A 22,600-nucleotide genomic window follows, 5' to 3' on the forward strand; every position below is an offset into this window, starting at 1 on the left:
TGGGTTGTCTTAGTTATTCTTGAGATTGGTTTTGTTGTGGCTGGAGTTAGAGCGACTGATAAGTGGGACATTTTTTTCTCCGACTCTTATTATTCTGTTTGTGAATGGAATGACGTTATCGAGGGTCTATGTGATGCTGGAAATGAACACTTTGTGGATAGTGTTTGCATCTTTGGATGTAAATTAATGGTTGTGAAATTCCATTGGATGTTTATGGATAAGGTCTTACTTTTGTGGGCCCTCAAATTGTCACCCCAAGATGTCTGTGACCAAATTCATAGTAATTCACAAACGCATTCATATCATGTTATTGTTTTTTTGAATTTTTTTTTCTCCTAAAAAAATTTAGAAAACATTTTCACTCGGTAAAAATGAGAGTTTTTTGCATGTTATATTTTGCATTTGACAAGGGAGGTAGGTGCCAGATGCATTAAATATAAAGAGGATAGGATGCAAAAATTTGATAACAAGTTTACTTATTGGATAATTTTCCCCGTACGTGGATATTTCGGCAAATTCTTATAAAAAAAATTGGTGGGGTGCAGGTGTTCCCTCCATTAATCAGCTCTGATGACGTATAATGCCAAGAACTAAGAAGACAATATTGACGTATAATTTAAATTTGACACGAGAGTCTTTTTCCAAAAATCAAAATATTCGTGTTTCATTACCAACTTAAATTACCTGTAAATAAGCAGGATGGAATTATTATTATTATTATTATTATTTTGGTTTTTTCGAGACCTAAAAGCCCAAGTAAACCACATATTGCATTATGGACTAAAGCGAGATGGACAATGCAAAAACATAGTGATGAACCAAATTTATTTCAAAACATACGGCCCAATTTCTTTTTTTATTTGACCCAAGTCTATTTTGAAATATCGATAGTTGTTTCATTTTATTCATGTATTCACACTCCCCTTAATTCGTACAATTTATTCGTCGTCAATAAAGTGCAAATAACAAAAAAATAAAATATAATATACATATGTTTCATGTTGGCAAACTCCACAAGTCCCCGAAGAATCCCTAGCTCTCACATGCTACATAACTCTTGCATGCTACATTATATTGTAAATCGTAATATAATTGAGCGCCGACGCGATACAAATGCCTGATTCATGGTTTTGGCTATATGATTGATTAGCTACGATCCGACATAATCTCGAGTACATTATATTTTTTATAAAAAAAATTGTAATCAAAATGATATTGGTGGCCAAATAAGCGAAATAGTACCACCATACATTCGGGTCCAATTGGCAAGTGGAACATCTTGGGCATGTGCACTTTGTTATGCAATTTGTCGTATTGGTTCATTATATCGACCTATATGTCCGCACCACATACAATTCAAAGATTTCGGCGTTTTTGGATCTTTTCCTGAAATAAATATAGAGATAAAATACAATACATTATCAACAAATACCCTTTACATATGTAGCAAAAAAAAGAAGAAGAAGGCTGAACTCCCTTGAATAACTAATGGGTCATTCCTTTACTGCTTTCCTTGCTCTGTTCCCTTTCCTGCTCTACACCACTTCGGCAATTTCAAAAACCTTCACTCCCCCTTTTGCTTCAGACCAAATCAAATTTTGGTCTGAAAATGTGCAAAACGAAATGCCAAAAACCATTCTCAAGAAACTCACACCTTTGACTCAAGATGACTGCAAATATTACACCAACATGTTATCCAACAACGTTAAATTCTCTGCAGACTCCGATTTCTGTTCGATCGCAAAACTAGCATGTAGCTCTAGGCTTGAAGGTGTCTTGCTAGAAAAAAGAAGAAATATATACGTAGATGAATATCAAGAAAATAAAGGTCTTGATCAAAAGATTAATGAAGCTGATGTATTTTCATTCTTCAGGCTTTCGATACTCAAGAATGGGAACATGGTTCACCTCCCAAACTTGGAGGAATCGCTTCCAGACCGTGCATTTCTCCCCTCTCAGATTGCATCTAAAATATCCTTGAACATCAAAGAGATGGCCAGATTATTCCCTGGAGTAACCAAAGAAACAATGGAAAAGACTCTTTTTTACTGCAACGCAGCCGCGATAAAGGGTGAAGTGAGAAGCTGCCCAAAATCTCTCGAGGAAATGATAAACTTCTCAAAGTCAGCTCTCGGTGGGAAAAAGTTAATATCCTTATCGTCCAAGAGCACCCAAGGATCAAATACTGAACTTGTGATCAAGAACTTCAAAAAGTTAAATACCGATTATAAAATCGTAGCCTGCCACGAGGTTTTTCTTCCCTTTGCAGCTTATTTCTGCCATTCTTTCTCCTCCACTAATTTGTATTCCGTGGATTTAGTTGAGCCTAAGACTAGAGCTCCGGTGATTACCCTTCTTGCTATATGTCACATGGATACTTCTCCATTTCCGGAGAATCACGTAGTCTTTAGATACTGAAACTCAAACCTGGACAAGGCGAGGCATGCCACTGGTTCACTCAAATTGATCTTGCATGGATACTCGACACTGAATCAATGTGATCATGATGAAAATCTATGTTAAATGTATTTCATAATTTGGAGGGAATTTATCTGTTCTGTTTCATATGTAAACTAAGTAGTTGCGCGAGGATTCGGATAATTATTGTATTGTAAGTTGTGTGTTTTCTGGTATTTGGAAATGGAACTGTTCAGTTTTCAAAAATTTGTTACAGATTTAGATATTTTAAAAAAGAATCGACTATATAAGTACACAACGGACCTAGTAAACAATAATTTTACACTAGTCATACACAGAAATATATTTATTTAATTCCATGATGAAAAATATAACTGAAAGTTAACTTTCACATACAGTACTAGTGCAACCAAGCTAATATTTTATCACATTTGGCCTTTAGATGTTTAAAGATATCTCGTTTGATACGGTCTCACGGGTCAATTTTGTGAGATAGATATTCTATTTGGTTCATTCATAAGAAATTATTACTTTTAATTATGTTAAAAATATTAATTTTTATTGTAAATATGAATAGAGTTGACTCGTGTCACGAATAAAAATTTCTTAGACCGTCTCATTCTACTGATTTATATATTAATAGCTGTTAAAGCAGAACTAAATGTAGGATTCACTATCTTCGAGATTGAAGTCTTCCTAACATCCGGGACCATACCTGAATTTTTTTGGGCATGAGACGAATTTGAAAAAAATGGATGATTTTAAATGATAAAATACGATATTTATTTCATCGTTTTCTAAAAAATATTTTAAATAAAATCAAATAAAAAATAACTTAAATATTCATTTGACATAAAAAAAAACCATATAAATTTCTTTTACGAAAGTTTTTTATTTGAGTAGAGCATAAAAAAAACTAATGAATCATACTCCATTTTTTAAATACTTGAAGTGACAATTTCACAAACAATTTTTCATGAAAAAATTCTCGAATAATTAATAGATGGATTTATTAATATCATACGCGGACTAAAACGAAGTTATAAGTAAGTTTCATCTCTTATCATGACATCGAAATAATTTTCTAGAAATATTTTTACACATTTTTAATGATTTCTTTGAATGTTTAGATCAAGATTCACTGATAAAAATGAAATTCAAAACATTATGAATGAAAAATCAAGATATCGTATCATTCTTTTTCAACATATTTTTACTTTTTAAATAGTCTATGATTCGAAGGTCACCATGGATACTTCACCATGGCCGGAGAATTTTGGTAACTTTTCATTTTAAAAATGATCATCCCTGTAGTGCGAAGAGCAAATTTTTTTTATTTTTTATTTTTTAAAAAAAGACCAAATTAAATCTAAATAACAAACTATATCTCGATAAAGTTTTATCATGATTGAATTATATCTTTTATTATTTTTTTGGTAATCACGTAACACGTGTCACTTGCAATTCCTTTTCATTTCTAATTTATTTGGCTCTACAAACTTTATAAGTGCGTGCATCCTAGTAATATTCAAAGTCTCAGTATTATATTATTGCATTAATTGGCCCCATATTAATTACATAGAAAATCTACAATATATTGATAAATCTAATTATTTATGCCAAAAAATATCTTAAAAAAATATAAAAATAATGTTAAAGGTACTACCAATATATCGTTATAATGATATTTAATTTACAACCAATATATAACGAGATTTTGATATTATATCGCGAGATTTGATATTCAATGTATAGCGAGATTTTGACAAATTTAATTTTTTTTGTGTTGTATAAATTGATGTACAAATATTTATGTACACGTAACATAACTCAAAAATATAAACATATCTAGCTAGTCTCAACATCAGAGATTAATGAATTAGAATATTGCCACATGCTACATATATAATTATTATATATTCAACCGAAGAGTTTCAATAACTGGTTTACAGGCGAATTTGCCGAAGTAAAGAAGATGACAAATAAACGTAAAATTTTGTCCAAATACAAAATGGGACTCGAGCNAAAAAAAAAAAAAAAAAAAAAAAAAAAAAAAAAAAAAAAACTAAAGGTGTGAGAGGGTTGGACTATTTCACCGTCAGGTAGGGTCAGGTTGTGTCAGGTCAGATCAAGTCAACCAGCTAGATGGCTTGGAGAGTTGTTGAACATGGTATGCCACATATAAGCTTGAGGAAGCACCATCTCTAGCTCCACATGACTCCACTTTTGCGTTGGAAGGTGCTGAAGACACATCACCATCTCCTGTTTCATGGAAATATGGGCAAGAATACGATCTAGAAGGGATTGTGTTGATTAAATGAGACACGTATTTGAGAGAGAGAGACTAAAGATGAATAAATTCGTGAAGGTCATATATACCATCAATCCTTCTAACCAATTCCTTCAGTTTGAACACAAGTAGCTGAATTCCAGGTTGCGCAAAAGTGTAATGGTCATGCATACTGTCAAGAAGCTTTGATAAACACCAATAGCAATCAGCTTCTACATTTGACATTGTTTCAGGAGAAAGATCAGTCATTGACCAAGTATCAACGCTACCCTTCAAGTGTTCTGATAAAAAAACAACTATGAAAGGTGTAACAAGATCATTAATTCCTTGCACATAACCACTCTCAGGATGCCGTCTAGCCCACGTAGGGGAAAAGAAAAGGACTAAGAAATTTGAAAGTAGACTAAATGGGGAAATAACAATAAGTAAAGGCTAACTGCATGACTCATAAAGATTATATTACAGTTGCAAAATTCTTAGAGAATGTGCAGGAACAAGGCAGCTAAATTAGGCATTACTTCAGGCATTACAATCAACAGACATGAAGTTAAAACATGCAAAACATAGAGTACTGCATTGAATCCAAAAGAAACTCATCTCATTGCATGCTAATGATTTCAAGTTATAACTACAACATATTGCAGAAAGTTTCAACACACTCCTACAAATCCAGACGAATCGTGAATTTATTGGCCACACCTACAAGCAATTCTCCAAGTTTACTCAAAGGAATCTTACGCACTACATGGTCTGGTGATACGCACGGTAGCATAAACATCTCAACTATCTGAGAATTATTATTTGTTATATAATTATCTTTCTCAAACTGGTGACAGATAGTTAAGGCAACAATTCTCATTTGGGGTTAAAAAAATTATATTAGGAAAGCAAGCACAGATATAGGAACAATGCCAAAAACACAATAAGGTAAACTGAGCCTGACTGTATGGCACTGTGTGCAATTTGTTAAACCTCTATATGCATCATCATGGCAATCTTTTGGGACCAAAAATGTACTTTCACAGCATGCATGTGCTGTTGTTTCGGATTAGGATGCATCTATGCAAACTTTTATATAATACTCATAGACAGCCCTTTTTCCAGAATCATTCATTAAGAATAGAAATGGAATATGAATCACCTTTCCTAAATTAAATCTTTTCAATATGAGGGATCCACATAAAGAGAGACTCTAAATGACATATAAAATAAAGTTAGCTAGAAAGTAATGGTCGAGAAAGTTTCTAACCATGTATACGGTATTCGCTCTAGCGACTTTTGGATTTCTACTTGTTGAAAGAAAGAGACATCAGGGACTGTCCTGGGACAATCAACGGCAATCCGGCAAGTATAGAAGAATCATAATTAATCAGGTGCACGGACACTTGACAACTATGATGTGGAGTCTTTGAGATTTATTTGTTGCAAGATTGTTTTGTGATCTTGCGTGACTGATGAGTAAGCGTGATTGTGTAATTTGGTGTAACTGATGAATAAGCGTGCTTTAATTGTAACCATTTTCCTTTTGGGATATGTAGCTTGTCCCTTGGAGTTAAAACAGCCATCCGATGTGATTGCCGCATGCAAAAATGTTGCTGCCCCAAGCCCTTCATGTTGCAGTTCATTAAGTTCTTACATGGCAAATGTTGATAACAAATCGGCAAGCAATAATATGTGCTACTTCGTTTGTTGTTTTTTTGTTGGAGCAGCATATGGTCAACAAGGTACGTACGTACACTTTTCTTCCCGCTTATTTTTTTTATTTGTGTTCTATTCATATATTTATGTATTATTATGTAGGGTTGTTGAATGCTTTTCTATTCTGTTATTTAAGTTACTCCCACTTCTTTATTTTCTTTAGACTGTTATTGGGAGTGATCAGAAGATGGGAATTTGGAAAAGGAGGGAGAACACAAGGGGCTTGTTTGGTTTGATTTTGGGAGTTTCAGGGAAATTAATAAACTCTTTGGTTTTGTTTTTTCTTGGAAAATAGAATTGTTACTGCAAATGTCAAATCATGTAATGTAAAAAGTTATTCGATAAAATTAGCATGAAATTTTTACATATTATATTTTGGGTTTATAATATAATCATATAAGATTCTTTTGAGTAGTGATGAATGAAAGTTGAGTTGAAAGTATGATTATCTAGAAAATTGTGAAAGTATGGCTTATACCTGAGAAGATGAAATGTTTGGGTGGATTAAGTAAGTAAAAATGAGGGCCTTTCTGTTGCCACCTTCATTTGTAATATTTCAGAAATCTAATTTTTAAGTTCCTTTAATTTGTATATAGATTATTGTGGTAAAATTCTGTCACACAAGATCAAATTCTATCAAGAAACACAATCATGTTACTTCTGGAATTCTGCTTCATAGCAATGTGACAAAACTTTGTAAACTTTTCGTCTTTAGCATACTAATGGGACAGCTACACGACCAATTTTGACAGAATTTTCTCTTGTAATTAAGATGCAGGATGCTTACTTGGGAGCCTACGTACTGGCAAATATGGTATATGATAATTCAACAGGTTTCAGCTTTACCTGTGATTTAACTGACAATATTGCTGCTCCATGGCCGTTGTCATCATCGTCAGTCACAACAATGCCCCGGTAATTTGTTGTAGAAGCTCTCAATTTTTTGGGCTTTTTCTCTGCTGCACACAGTTTTATATATATATTTAGTTTATATGTTGTGTAAACAAGTTAAGCTTCAATCAAAAATCAAATTTTTTTGCAAGCACATACAGAGGGGGCTCAGTAATTTCGAGCTTGAGCGCCACTTGCTCATTGAATGGCAATTACATACTCGATGAAGTAAACTGTAATCTGTCAAGTAGTTCTTCTTTAAATTTTTTGAAACCGATAGCCTAATTGTCCTTGATGCAGGTTGGCCTGGCGGTGGGGTGAATCTCCTTGTACCCATTTTTTCGATTTTTGTTTGCTTTAGAGTGATCACTTAGCTGAGAGTTGTAGGGGTGGTTTAGAGTTACCGCAGGAGCTGTTGCTGCTTATGTGTATATTTCGGGCATTGATCATGTGTAGCAAATTTCTATCTATTTTTTTGGGTTCTTTTTTAATGTTCATTTTTATTGGTTTTATTTTTTTAAATGATCTTTGCGTAATTTTAGGGATTGGAAAACGTGGTTTTTGCCCAGGATTCAGAAAGTGCATAATTTTCAGGAAATTCCTTCTAATAGACACACGCATGGTAAAACTTGCTTAATACTCATCTAGAAACATTTTATTTCCATTTACGACAAAAATTTGTGTTAGACTGTCTCACAGGTCGTATTTTGTGAGACATATCTCTTATTTGAGACATCCATGAAAAAGTATTAATTTTTATGCAAAGAGTATTACTTTTTATTGTGAATATTGATAGGGTTGACCCATCTCACATATAAAGATTCGTGAGATCGTCTCACAAGATATACTCTCCACTTATAACAAGTTTCACATGTAAATAATATTTAAATTTTGAGAATGCCTAAATATAGGTTCTCAAATAATATTGGAAAGAGCGTGAGTAATTTTGAGATGAAAAATAGTCTTCATTTGCTATATATGTTTTGCATAAATTAATTTTGAGTCATGAATATTTTAATTTTTTGTTATTTTAATATTTTTCAACAAAATTGATATGACATTTTCATGTGAATGTCACACTGCTTAAGTGTCAAGTAAAAAATAGCAGATTTTTTTGTAAGATGATTTTACTAGTTTTTATCAATGAGACAGATAAATTTTGTTCATATTTATAATAATAAGTATTATTTTTGACATAAAAAATAATATTTTTTTGTCTTTGATTTAAATAAAAGATACATCTTACAAAATTGATTAATGATCTTATAAAAAATTTTGTGAGCAGAAAAATAGCCAAAATTGAAAAAATAAAAATAGAGAATTTAGATTTAAATTTGATAACATGAACGATGTAGATGAAAATATTCTAATTACAAAATGGAAACATATTAATTAAAAGAGTAGGTCTCTTGTGAAACGGCTTCACGAATATTTATATGTAAGACGAGTCAACCTTACCGATATTCACAATAAAAAGTTAATACTATTAGACTCCGTTTGGTACGTGTGATGGGATAAGTAAATGATTATTAATTAGAGTGATTAAAAAATGAGAGATGTGTGATGAGATAAGTAAATGATTAATATTAAATAGAGTGATTAAAAAATGAGATATATGGATTAATAATATGGTGAGATAAATAACATGANAATTTTAAGGATTGGAAAACGTGGTTAATACTCATCTAGAAACATTTTATTTTCCACTTATAATAAGTTCCACATGTAAATCATATTTAAATTTTAGAATGCCTAAATATAGGTTCTCAAATAATATTGGAAAGAGCTGAGATGAAAAATAATAGTCTTCATTTGCTATATATGGTTTTGCATAAAATAATTTTGAGTCATGAATATTTTAATTTTTTGTTATTTTAATATTTTTCAACAAAATTGATATGACATTTTCATGTGAATGTCACATTGCTTCAGTGTCAAGTAAAAAATAGTAGATTTTTTTGTAAGAAGATTTTACTGATCTTTTTATGTGAGATTGATAAATTTTATTTATATTTAAAATAATAAATATTATTTTTGACATAAAAAATAATAATTTTTTTGTATGTGATTTAAATAGAAGATTCGTCTTACAAAATTGATTCATGATTTTATAAAAAAATTTGTGAGCCGAAAAATAGTCCAAATCGAAAAAATAAAAATAGAGAATTTAGATTTAAATTTGATAACATGAACGATGTAGATGAAAATATTCTAATTACAAAATAAAAACATATTAATTAAAAGAGTAGGTCTCTTGTGCAACGGCTTCACGGATCTTTATANTAATAATGTATCATACCGAATAAATCACTTAAAACATAATAAGCTTGTAAAGATGTCTTACCTGATACACACCAAATTTCAGGAAGAAAAGGCAACAATTAATTATTAATTACTGACTTTAAAAAGGAAAGAAAAATATAGTATACTCGAGGAAAACGAGAAACTCAAGAAGAATCGACGACAATCAATATCAAAGAAACGGTCTTCGTGGATTAATGGCTTCTCAGTTCATACACCGTCTGATCTCTGTTCGCCGTAGATCGTTTTGGCCCTTCAGGTACATTGTGTTTCCTTCCCCTGCTCCCTCTCCGTTGAATGCGTATCTCGTGAATTTCCTACAGATTTTTTTGTCTTAGAAGCAGCTGAGCATAATCGGAATTCGATATTCGATGCCAATTTTGTTTTTGATTTGTTTTTGCTATCGATATTACATGTTTGATATCTGTTCCTCCGCAGATTTGTTGTTTGCACGGTTTTATCGTACTGTTGTGCTCTTGGGATTTGTGAACGAGTAAACTGATTTTTGAGATTGTATACAGAGAGTGAGCGGCCGAGGGATTGTGATAGCCGTGTATATTATAAAGGTGGCGGCGAGGGGTTTTGGTGAATGGTGATGTCTTTTTTCGGTGACGAGAAGCAATGGAATTGTGTGAAGGGAGGAGCTGTGAATTTACAGAGAGTGAGCTCAATTGTTCGAGATATTGGGAACCTTGTCTTCATCAACCACAAATAAAGGTTGTGATAGCCGTAAGAACCTCAGCTCCTCCCTTTTTTAATACTTTTCCCATCTACCAATTTTTTTTCTTTGTTAAAACTCGTGCATTCGTTATCTATCTTCTCTTTGAATGGGACGATACCTACATCTCAACTGTTGGTTTTTCAAAAACTTGTGAAATATGTAGTAGGTATCTTTTTATCGGACAGAAGGTTAACTTTCCTTCTTTTTTTCTTGAATGGGGAAGGCAAGATGACTCTTATATCACACAGAAGGTCAATTTTCCTTCCCTTTTTCTTGTTACTTCTGGTTTATGCTTTGATGTCAGATTTCTCCGCGTGTGTTAAATTTTAGAGTAAATATTATCATATTGAGTTGAACAATCTGTCCTGAATTATGAAAAGGATGGTAATCATTATGAATATACATCTTGCTGTTGCTTCTGTCTTGTACAGATTTTTGTTTGTAACCTTTTTAGTAATCCATTCCTTGGATGCTTATCTTGGTAATTGGGTCTTCATTATGTGAGAGCTGCTTCTGTTGAATATTGATTTCCTGTTAAAATGGCTGGTCAATTCTGGAATTGTTACCACGATCTAAATAATAAAAATATATATTGGAGTTGGGTGCGAAGTTTGCTTAAGCATGTATTCTCTTTGGCAACCAAATGAAATATTTAGATTTTATCTACAGGAAGTTCTAATTTCATAAAACTTATTGTTTTACAGAAAGGAAATTTCTTAAAATAGATATTTAGAATGTTTAAAATAATCAAACCTTTTCTCCTTGTTTTGATCTACAGATAAGCAAAATGCTTAAGCCAGATAAGTGGCATGCTGCTTTTGATGGTGATGGAAAGATTTTGGGTTTCCAGAAAGTGCTTAAATCAATTATTTTGGGGGTACATGCTTTAATCGCAGGCTTGTATTTTTATATTTTAATTTTCTTGGTTCTCTTATGACAAACAGGAAGCTCTATTTTGCATAGTTACTGTGTTAAATCTTTTATCGTTTCATAGTCACCGCTCTCCCACTCTTGATACTCATTTCTTATTTATTGTTTTAACTAGATGCAGTCATTGCTTGATTGCTCTACTCTTTGTGGTCCTCCCGTAGAGTCACAATATTATCGTATCTTGTCTCCAATATATTTTTCTGCATGCCTGACAATGTTTGTTTTTAACATAAAGTGGTTAGCAAATGGAGCTGGCATTCTTATCAAGCTACATTATCAAGGCTATCATGTGATACTATTTCTCATACTGGTTGTTGTTGGCTTCCTTGTTTTGGGCCCCTAGTTCCTTACAGTTGCACACACATTTAACCTAGATACCTAATTTTAAAAGCACTGTGAGTAATTAATTATGCACATAATAGACTACGTAAATAAAACGTATGTGCTTTGATGACTAGTATTAAGGAAGCTGGAGAATACCAACAACATAGAGTAGCAAATGATATTTTCTCAGCATACTTGTCTTTATCCATCTCGGCATCCAGTTGATGAGCACACATACCCTTTGTATCATTGACGATTAAAACGTCGAATCAACAATATGGTAATAACCCTCGTGTAAATTTTTTTTTCTGGGATTTTTGGAACTTATCATTTTTTCATAAACTTATGTATGTATTTTTATATGGTTTTATCTAATTTATGCACTCATAGAACCAGTTAAGGCGGATATATTTTTGTTCTTGGTTTACTTGACTGATTTTTATGATGTTGATTGCACTTAGGTACATTTATAGGATCTTTTGTTGTAAGCTAAAAATTTGACCACAATATATTTTCTTGGTAGCGAGAAAAAAAGCTCTTTCTCCTATCTATAGTACAGACAAAAAGGGCTAACATTGATGACAGTTAAAACTTCTTTTGCATATCAGGGCGTTGATCCATCCATAAGGGCAGAAGTCTGGGAATTTCTTTTGGGAGGTTACACTTTGAGTAGCACTACTGAATATCGAAGGCAATTAAGGACAGCCAGGAGGTAATGGACATCAGCCATTCTATTCAAATCTACTACTGGAAAAATTCTATCCTTTTGTTGTGGCTCCTCTGCCTGAAATTAATCTTGATATAACCTGGTATATCGATTTCCAAACATCACCTGTTTGTTGTTGATATAACACGTAGTGTTATAAAAATCTTATTCTAGCTAGTTGAACAAATAAAATAATCATTGTTATTGCAAAGTGTGGGCAGGGGCTGAGCCTTTCCATGGGACGGTAACATGTCCAAGTCAAGGTTTTTTTAGGCCACCAAAATTTTGGGTGTAGTCCATAGGTTTATAAAATCAGCCAAATACTCCGACTCTGCATCACATAGGATGTCTCGAATAGTACTGGGTGTTGCCAATAGCCATGATCAGTTTATATGTAGTGCTTGAGGGAGATGGAATTTGAAGGGTTAGAATGAGTATATTTTGATTCGAATGATTTGTAACTCTATTCATATTAGACTTTTGTTTGTTGTCTTTTCTTTTAAATTTCAATTTTGTCCGCGAAGTGGATTCTCCTTGTGCGTTTTCTTTAGAAAATACATATGTTTGAATTATGGATTTAATGAGTCACTGCAAATTGATTAACTGCTACAGGGAACGCTACCAAGATCTTGTTAGGCAATGCCAAATGATGCACTCTAGCATAGGAACTGGTTCTCTAGCCTATGTTATAGGATCTAAGGTTATGGACATGAGGGCAAGTTCCAAAGATGAAGGGAGAAGGGATGCTGATGTGCAAATTGGACGAATCTCTGAAGCTAGTGCAAACAAAAAAGACAGTAACCGTTTTCTGGATAGCAGATCTAGAGATAAATCGTATTCGTGTTGCAAAGAAAGCTCAAGTGATTCCGGTGACCTTGCAAGTATGCGAGGAAGCACCATGGGAGGTGCATATGATTCCTCTGGTCTTCTACCTTCTCCTGATCCGTGCAACTGCAGTCCACGATGTGTATATAAAACACCTGGGTCAAAATATGGCGATGAAAGTTACTTGGATTTCCCTGCTTTACCTTTAACAAATTTATTTGAAAAGAATAAGAACGATAGAAAAGGACCCAGACTCTGTGAGGAAAGTTGTTCCTCAAGACGTAAATTGACATATGAAGATGAATATATGCATAGTTTTCAGATTAGCAATAATGCAGATCTTGTTGTGGAAACCGATGTTTTCCCAGCTAGCGATGTCTCACTATTTTCTGGTGATAAAAGGGAAAGCTGTCATCTTGATTTTCACAAGTCTCTTTCTTGGTCAAATAATTCAGAATATGAAAGAGAGATGCTCGACAGCCTTAGAATATCAGATGCACCAGAAATACCAATCACAAATGTAACCACACCTCAAGCACTGGCAGCCAGTGAAGACAGAGTATCTGAATGGCTTTGGACGCTGCACCGAATAGGTGAACTAATGATATGTTTTACACCACTATTATGTGAACTTGGTTCCATGGTTGAAATGTTTTGAATCTTATCGCTGTGGTAAAAGTACACTTTATTTGCAGTTGTTGATGTGGTCAGAACGGATAATCATCTCGAGTTCTATGAGGACACAAAAAATTTGGCTCGCATGTCAGATATTCTTGCTGTCTGTGCCTGGGTTGATCCTGAAACTGGATATTGCCAAGGTTCTGCCTTTTCCTTTGTTATGAAACGTTTTCCTGATTATTGTGTTTCTCTCTGATGGCATTGGCACGGGCATTGATGTTGGATTTTATTGAACTTGCAGGCATGAGTGATTTATTGTCTCCCTTTGTTGTTCTTTTTGAGGATAATGCCGATGCTTTTTGGTGTTTTGAGATGCTTTTGAGGAGAATGGTATGCGCGCGCGCGCGCACACACACACACACATATAGGTTTAGCCGACCTTTGTAATTTAAATTGCTAATACTCATTATCTGTAACTCTTCAGCATGATAACTTTAAGATGGAAGGGCCAACTGGTGTCATGAAGCAGTTGCAAGTGCTATGGCATGTATTAGAACTTACAGATAAGGAGATGTTCTCTCACCTAGCAGAAATAGGTGCTGAAAGCCTTCATTTTGCCTTCCGTATGCTGCTGGTTCTTTTTCGTAGGGAGTTATCTTTCACCGAAGCTCTTTGTATGTGGGAGGTTTGTGCTGTAAATTGATCTCTGTTTTTAGCCGATGGGCCTATCTATGACTCAGATATTTTCTACTTAGTTAGTTCTATAATACAGTCTCTATTATTTTAGTAAATTCATTGTAGCATAGCTTAAGAGGCAGTCAATATAGCTACAGGTAATGTATTTAGTATACTAACTATTGAAAACAAAATGTTTAAAAAGGTGTGAAGTTATCTAATTATCTGAATCGAATGTGTATTAGAAGATTAATCACATGGCTTCAACTGCAGATATGAAGTTGTCTATGCTTTTACCTTGTGAATTCTTGTTGACTGGCTAATTTTTGTTGTTGTTTATTTTACCATCATCAAGTGACAGGGATTAACATGGACAATTGATTGGGTGCAATTTTCTGAAAGTTCAATTTTTGCTGCTTTATTGAATTGGAAATTGATAAGATATTTAGTATTTATAAAAACCTAAAATCTGAAACTTGGACCCAAAAAAAGAAACTTTACTGTTTTTTGCCTATTCAATGGAAATAAGACATGGTTGCCATTAATTTTTGTTCAAAAAGAAGATATGGTTGCCTTATTATTATTATTTTTTTAAAAAAAGACGGTTGCCTCGAGTCCTGGGCATTGTGGTGGATAAATTCTGATTTTTAGTGGCTATTTGCTGTCTTGGATTAAAATGGACATTGGATTATATAATCCAAAATATATGTATTTCCTAAGATGATTTTTTCTCGTTTGGTTTAAAACTGTAGATGATATGGGCGGCTGATTTCGATCCATCCTTTACCTGTCATCTGGATGAGAACTGCCCAGAACTATTGGCTATTCAGTTACCCAAGGAAGCAGAAGCCGAACTGGGAGAAGAAAGCACAGATAGTAATGGTGGTATTCCAAAGAGTTCTCCTGCAAAACAAGGTGTGGAATGCTCCATCTCAGACAGCACTGGAATGAGATCTACATCTGCTAGACCATTTTGCGGATTGACAAAATCTTTCTGGTCAAAGAATGACCGTTTGCAGATTCGTACCGTTCTATCATCGGCAAGAAATGGTGATGAATTGCCTGTTTTTTGTGTAGCAGCCATTCTCATTACGAATCGTCAGAAAATTATCAGAGAAACACATTCAATTGATGACCTAATAAAGGCAGGTGGATTATAGTTGTCTGAACCAACACTGCAATTTTTGAGTATCGATTCTTGATTATATATTGAAACTGATATTTTGGTATTTCCTCTCACTTGCTCAGCTAAACTTATTCACGATTCACGATAGTAAAAAAAATTGATAGTTTTCCTGATATTAAGATCGAGGCTTAGAAGGAGTGAATTCGCACAATAGGAAACCTGAGTGGCGATTAATGATGCTATTGTGGGTTTTGAGGTTGTTGGCCTATATGGTACTTCTTACTCACATTTCGATTTAGGCTCTGATGTTCATAAGCTTTTCATAAGCTAAATTTAACAAACATAATCATATACAAAATCTTCAGTCCCATGCTGCATTCTTTTTACTTATTTCTTTTACATTTATTAGAGTGGTTAGAACCAAAATTTCTTTTTTCGTTTCCGGATTAATCGCCATAATTTGCTCAAAATGATTTTAGAATGATCGTGCATTCATATCATAAGTATCACACTGTAGTTTTCGGTTTTGCTGATCTGGAACCTGAGCTGATTTTTGGATTCCATTGTTGGCTTGTGCATGTGAAACATAACTAGTCTATGCGATCACTCTGTCATCTCCATCTTCCTCTCTAAAAATACGTATCTTATTCTGATACATTCTGCAGATATTCAATGATAATATTTTAAAGATCAGAGTCAAGAGATGCATACGTACCGCCATCAAACTGCGAAAGAAGTACCTTTACAAGGTTAATTTTCAAATTTAACTGAATCCTTTTCCTATTTTGCATTTTTGTTTGCATCTGAAAGTGTTTATGTCACGATTCATTTATCTTTGCTTTGTAACACCTACCAGTGATATCTATAGAGCTCATGGCAATTTTTATTATAAATCACCATTGGAGTACAGTTTTAAGTGCTATTTAAACCTTTTTTTTTGCCTCTCGTACCTAAATTAGTAATTCAATGCAGTGCTTCATTATCATTATATATCTGCTGTTAACAAAAAAGATAATGAAAACATAAATAAGTTTGAGGCATGTGTCTAATTTTTTTTTTCATTTTAAGATATTAAATATTGTAATAAGCTACATCTCAAATGGAATCACATAATGGATATATAACTCAATTTAAGCTTCAAAAATCGTTTCCTGATTATATATAATAGTACCCGCAGTTTAAGTCATGCTACGAACCCATTATGTATTTTAAAACCCAATCTTTGAAGAATTTATCTAAGAATAAGAAACTAGAATTTTCTGAATCAGGTTCCCTCGTGAATCCGACACATAAACGTCCACTAACCTATTCAGCCAGGAATGTTCTACTGAGATCCTGCTTCTTTGTCTTGGACGTGATTTTTTCTCTAAAATCTGCTTTGTTAGCCATGTGTTTAGCCAGCTCCTAACTCTTTGTTAGCCGTGTGTTTGGCCAGCTCCTAACTGATGTTCCTTCGCAAATGTAACACAAATGCAGCTCACTAACCACTTCAGCCAGGCGTGGTTGCCTGGGCCTCTTTCTTGTTCATCCTCAAACGCTTATTTTAGAATTTTTTTTAAAACTTTTGGACTCCTAATTAATATATGTTCTCACTCATACATCATGTTACACATACTTCATTAATTAAAAAATAAAATAAGAAGTTTGAGAAAATTGAAGGAACCACAACTTTAATCCAAAATACTTGGCAGGTATTTGAGATGGTACAGTTTATTTTTTCGCTCTTTCTTTCGCCTTTGTGCTAAAAAATTGTATCCTCTTCGCTTTTACAGTTAATCAAGAATGGTCCAGTGCCTCAGAATAGCAACTAAATCTGGGTCATTGCTGTATAACAAGATGAGAATCAATTTCCTTGCCACTCAGAGATGCTGCCAATTACTTGAGGTTCTGTATCTTGATGGAAACTATTTTGTGAACATAAATTTATCTTTCGGTGGCATAAAAAAAGTCATTCTTCCGTCTGTGCCTCAAAGGCATATGGGAGGACTCTTTTTAAAGGTAAAACTCTCGTTGTCATCGCTAAAACCTCAAAATCTTCTTTTGCCAGTTAGCCATAATATTGTGTTTGAAAGAAGTGCATATGAGATATCGGTATATCTTGCAATCATGTAATTAAGAAAACCATTGAAAATAAGATAGCTGTTTCAGATTTGTTAATTTAATTAAAATATCATCTTGCAATATTGAAGTACTTAACAATTAAATTAAAGAGGAAAATTGAATATTGTCTCTGATACCATTGACAACAGGACTTTTTAACCATGTTGGATGCAACGAAAGTTACTTTTGAATTTGTAGTAAAAGTAGGCTATGTTTAAAGAAAAAAAGCAGAAATTTGGAAAAAAACAGATCTATATATTGTTTTTAAATCTATGGATGATACTTTTCACCTATTTGCAAATTTTTCATTTGATAATTTAGACATGGAGTCGTCTCTTAAGTGGTCGGCGTAGAACATAGTGGGGATAGTATTAATAAATTTAGATATTTGGATATTAAGTTGAAATTTTTTATGGCTTGGTGCTATAATTTGGGATAAGATTGATACCTTGACATATTTAACTTGAATTTTTACAAAGTTTGTGAGCGGAATATACATATACATTGGCTCCATAATATTTACTATTAGTCTATAACGTATCCAAATTGGTACAAATTTCTTGTGAAACATATTTCCTCCTAGTTTTTTTCGATGGTAATCTCTTTGAAAGTTTGGAAATCCTCTTCTACTGACATGGCGGTTAAAATGAAAAATTGATAAGCAATAAGCTGGTGGTCTCTAGACGTTTGATGGAGGGAATTAATGGCTTACTGTGGGAAAAAGAAGTCATATATGTTCTTACTGTTTTATTGCTCTATTTTATATTTAAGGATTACTTAGCAGCTTTGTGATTGTTTTTTCATCTCTTTGTTTATTATCATGACTGATGTATAATATATTAGTTTTCTGCATAAAACAGCGTTATCATCTGCTTTTCTTCCGGCAGTTACTTCTTAGCGTATAGTTTATGTGATGGTTTATATTTTGACCTCAGGACTTTGAAGTGGAAACTTTGCTTTGCTATCAGTTCAGAATGCAGCACGCAGGTTAGGATAGGAGACACTAGCATGGTTTGTGACATTGAAGAGTCATTTATGTATCGACATGGACAAATTTAATCATATCCGAATTGACAACTATGTGACGAAGAACAATATATTAAAAATTAATGGAAACTTTATACGCCCCAAGTTTTTGCCGTGAAAAGTCCTTACATTTCAGAAACTTGTTTAGTATTCTGAATAAATCATTTTTCCTTTTGTACTGTGTTGTAAGTTCTTCCCCCCCTTGAGCTAGATGTGAATCTGTCCTACTTAATGTTGGTTTTATTCTTGTTTGTGAAACGTCAGTTCTTGTGAATTTCCCCTTGCTCTCCTGTCAATACTCCTAGACCACCCATCCTACTTATTGACAAAGTAAATTCCCGCCGAAAACTTTCAACTTCTCTGCGTACTCGAGGTCTAGTTGTGATGTGTTGTAATTGAACAATAGCTGCTGGTCAACTCCAAGAACCGAATCATACGATAATACGTTAGAGTAGTAGGTATTGGTGAAAGGATGTGCATCCCCATTTTTATCTGTCAAAAAGACAGTTGGATCCTTCTCGCTCTTCTTCAATGATGTTAGGCATAGTTGTCTGAGTTTTCATAACAATAACCTGCTCATGGTGGGATCTGCTTTGTGGGTTTTGTTAAAGTTATATAGGCGATCATGAATGTCTTTGCAATGCGTTTTCCCCAGTGTATGTGCCACTGAAGGTAGAACATAAATAGAAGATGGCTAAATGTTCATTTAAACATAGGGGGAAGTTTTCCCGAGGGGATATTTGTTGCTGTTAGGAAGAATATCGAGTTACCTATGAATATACTTTTTATTCATAGGTAATTTTCCACTTTATCATTTATTCATAGGTAAAAAAATGTATTTCAAAAACAAGTTATGAGATATCATCAAAGCACTGCAACTCGTTGTTTTGGTGGCTAGTCATTTACATCAATTGACGTGAAATATGATTGTCCCTAATTGCGTTTTCTGCTCAGTTGTTTTGGTGGCTAGTCATTTACATCACCAATCTAAGAGATATCACCAAAACACTGTAACTCGTCAGATTTTCAGTTTGGCTAAATTCGAATTTCAGCTTCCATCTCAGTAAGCAAAATTCACACTTTAGTAAATACATAGAAACACAATAAAAAAATTTTTTGTTATAATCAAAATTAAGATTGTCTCCTACGCCCACCATACAAATTACTGCCACAAAATTGTATCCTTCCCTCTCCATGATTGATTAACGACTAAACTATTCTGTCGCTTCCAATGAAATGAATTTCATCATATATCTATAGATATGTCTATATCTATATATATAATGCCAACCTGGAAATGTTATTATATCTAAATAATATTTCGTATATTGATTAGTGAACAAGTAAGTTTTATTATGTCAAATTGTCAATGGTGTAACTAAAATTCATGCAAAATTATAAGAATTTGGTAAAATTTAAAATGACATTAGTTACTATATATGAAAACGGCTCTCATTTAAATTGATCATGCCAATTAAGGGAGGAATATATAATAAATAGATCCAGGATTAAAACCCCACCAAAGAATTTTCAAATGTGATATAGCATAAAACATATTTTAATTTTCTTTGGAAATAATATAATCCCCAATCGTAAATATTTCCACGTGGATTCATGCTTTCATGAGCAACAATGAGTAGATTTAAGGTCACTTTTCCAACCTTACCCTTTAGGCTACGTACATCACACTATTTCTTCGATTTAGAAACTCTAACAATCTTAATTTTGATTATAACAAAATTTTTTTTATTGTGTTTCTAATATATTTACTAAAGTGTAAAGTTGATTACTCAAGATGAAAGCCGAAACTCGAATTTAGTCAAACTGAAAATCCGGCTAGCTGCAGTGTTTTGATGATATCTCATAGCTTGATGATGCAAATGATGAGCCGCCAAAACAACTAAGCATAAAACGCCATTAGGGACAATCATATTTCACGTCAATTGAGATAAATCAGATGTTATCTAGGCAAACTGATGACATTAAAGCTCATCAATTTGGCTGATCAGCAATGATCAGTTAGGTATGAGCAGTTGCGATATTTTGGTCAGCATGATCAGTTCAATTATCCAAATAGAACAATTGAGTATGAGTTACGAATCAAAGACAATGATCTACAAGTCATCTTTACAAATCAAAGTCTGAATCGGAGTGTACGATACTGATAAATGATGATGAAGATACTGGTTCTACACAGGCTGAAATCAGTAGACCTCATTAGTTTGGTTCAATCTAGTTGACGATCCCAACTGAATCATCGGTTTAGCTGATGAGCCCAATTGACAGCAGTCCTCAAAATCAGTTAGACTCGAGAAAAGTGTCCAGCAAAGCGAAAATGACCGTTTCAATATGAAAACAATACATAAATTTTCCACAATCAATCTTATCACTCCGGCTGTCAACTATTTCAATAATTAGTTTAATTTATTTTTTTTATTAAGGTGCCATTAATTGTTTTCAATGTTTATCATCAGTGTCAGTCAATTAAATAAATATTATTATTAAGTTATTTAGGAAAACTGCATTGCTTAATACAATTTAAATTGTTTATTTATAATTTTTGTCATCCATCTCATTGAATTTCAGTTTTAGTTTGACATATTTGTATTCCTATATCGATATGACGTTAGTTGAAGTTTACGACATTAAAACTCAAATTATACAACATAGTATACCAAAATTGTAAAGAAACAAATAGAAGACGAGAAATACAATTTTTCATTGAGTTATTCGAAAAAACTAAACTTATGAAAACGTGTATTCCACAAACTTCATAATTCTAGCTAGATTTTGGTGTTCTAGCTTGGGGATGACATTTGTGTGGTTGTTTGTTCAAGCATGAGTTAAAGGGAAATAGATAGCATCATGAGTTTGAGATGCCGGCCTTTTTTCCAAGAAAACCCAAGATTAATGGTCATGACATTTTAAGTTTAATTATCGATTTTGATACGCGATGCACATATATATATATACTAAAGTTTATAAAGAAGTAGAATATTTATATGAAGTATACGTTATATTATATGATTCAAATTTATGATTGCTTCAATGAAGATGTATTTCAAAAACACAAAAATTCTTATGAAACAGTTTCATAGGCCAATTTTGTGAGGCAAATCTCTTAACCAATTCGACTCATGAAAGTATTACTTTTTATGTCAAAAATATTACTTTACGGAATAGGTCGACATGCCTCACATATTTATATGCGTAAGACTGTGAACTGGATTAATAACTATACGCTTCGAAAAAACTTTTTTCTCGCACCTTTACTTCCTGTTTTTATGGGAGAAATACTATTTTATGTGTGTGTGTATATTATAAAGAGTAGGTTTTCTATGAGATGGTCTTATAGATTTTTATCCGTGAAACGAGTCGACTCTGTTTATACTCACAATGAAAATTAATACTTCTGATACGAGTTGGAGATCCGTGTTACAAAATTGACTCATGAAACATCTCATAATAGGTTTTGTCTATTATAAAATAACAATGACCCACATATCAAGATCCTCTTAGCTTCCTTGAACAAACAAAATTCCATACACTTTGTACAATGATGGACCGCTTTTTTAAGGGTGTCAAAATCGGATCAGACCCTCAACCCGACACAATTCGACCCGAAAAAATCATGTTCGGGTTTGGGGTTTTTAGGTTCGGGTTAGGTTGGGTTAGACTCGATATTTGATCCGAAAAAATAGTTGACTCGAAAATTTTAATTTTTTTTAAAATAAAATTAATAATTATTGTCTATATTTTTATATATTGAATATTTGAAAAAATATTTATCGTATATTTACATCATAAATTTTTATAATTTAATATTTATTTTATTATTTTTTATTTTTTTAAAAATTGTTTATTTAATTTAGTAAATATACTTTAATTTTATGCAATTAGACTTTTAAATTTAAATCATATATAAGATAGATTTTTTTATTATATGCTTAA

The 22,600-nt window shown here is 33.0% G+C and overlaps 2 protein-coding genes and 1 pseudogene across 2 annotated transcripts; 2 read left to right on the forward strand and 1 right to left on the reverse strand.

Annotated features, from left to right (window-relative positions):
• The first annotated feature begins 1,488 nt into the window (after nucleotides 1–1,488).
• Nucleotides 1,489–2,418, forward strand: LOC140988470 (polygalacturonase-1 non-catalytic subunit beta-like). Its single transcript, XM_073457478.1, has one exon. It carries the CDS (start codon nucleotides 1,489–1,491, stop codon nucleotides 2,416–2,418), a length of 930 nt encoding a protein of 309 aa, XP_073313579.1.
• A 2,133-nt stretch (nucleotides 2,419–4,551) lies between these two features.
• LOC140988471 (uncharacterized) lies at nucleotides 4,552–6,049 on the reverse strand (the record flags this gene model as incomplete). The annotated part of the gene is made up of 3 exons (XM_073457479.1): nucleotides 4,552–4,712; nucleotides 4,798–5,072; nucleotides 5,961–6,049. Coding segments are annotated over 3 exons (525 nt in total), but the record flags the coding sequence as incomplete, so codon positions are not given.
• A 3,613-nt stretch (nucleotides 6,050–9,662) lies between these two features.
• LOC140987946 (rab GTPase-activating protein 22-like) lies at nucleotides 9,663–18,809 on the forward strand (annotated as a pseudogene).
• Nucleotides 18,810–22,600: the final 3,791 nt, after the last annotated feature.

This window comes from Primulina huaijiensis, chromosome 11 (genome assembly GCF_012295235.1).
Source record: "Primulina huaijiensis isolate GDHJ02 chromosome 11, ASM1229523v2, whole genome shotgun sequence".
NCBI lineage: Eukaryota > Viridiplantae > Streptophyta > Magnoliopsida > Lamiales > Gesneriaceae > Primulina > Primulina huaijiensis.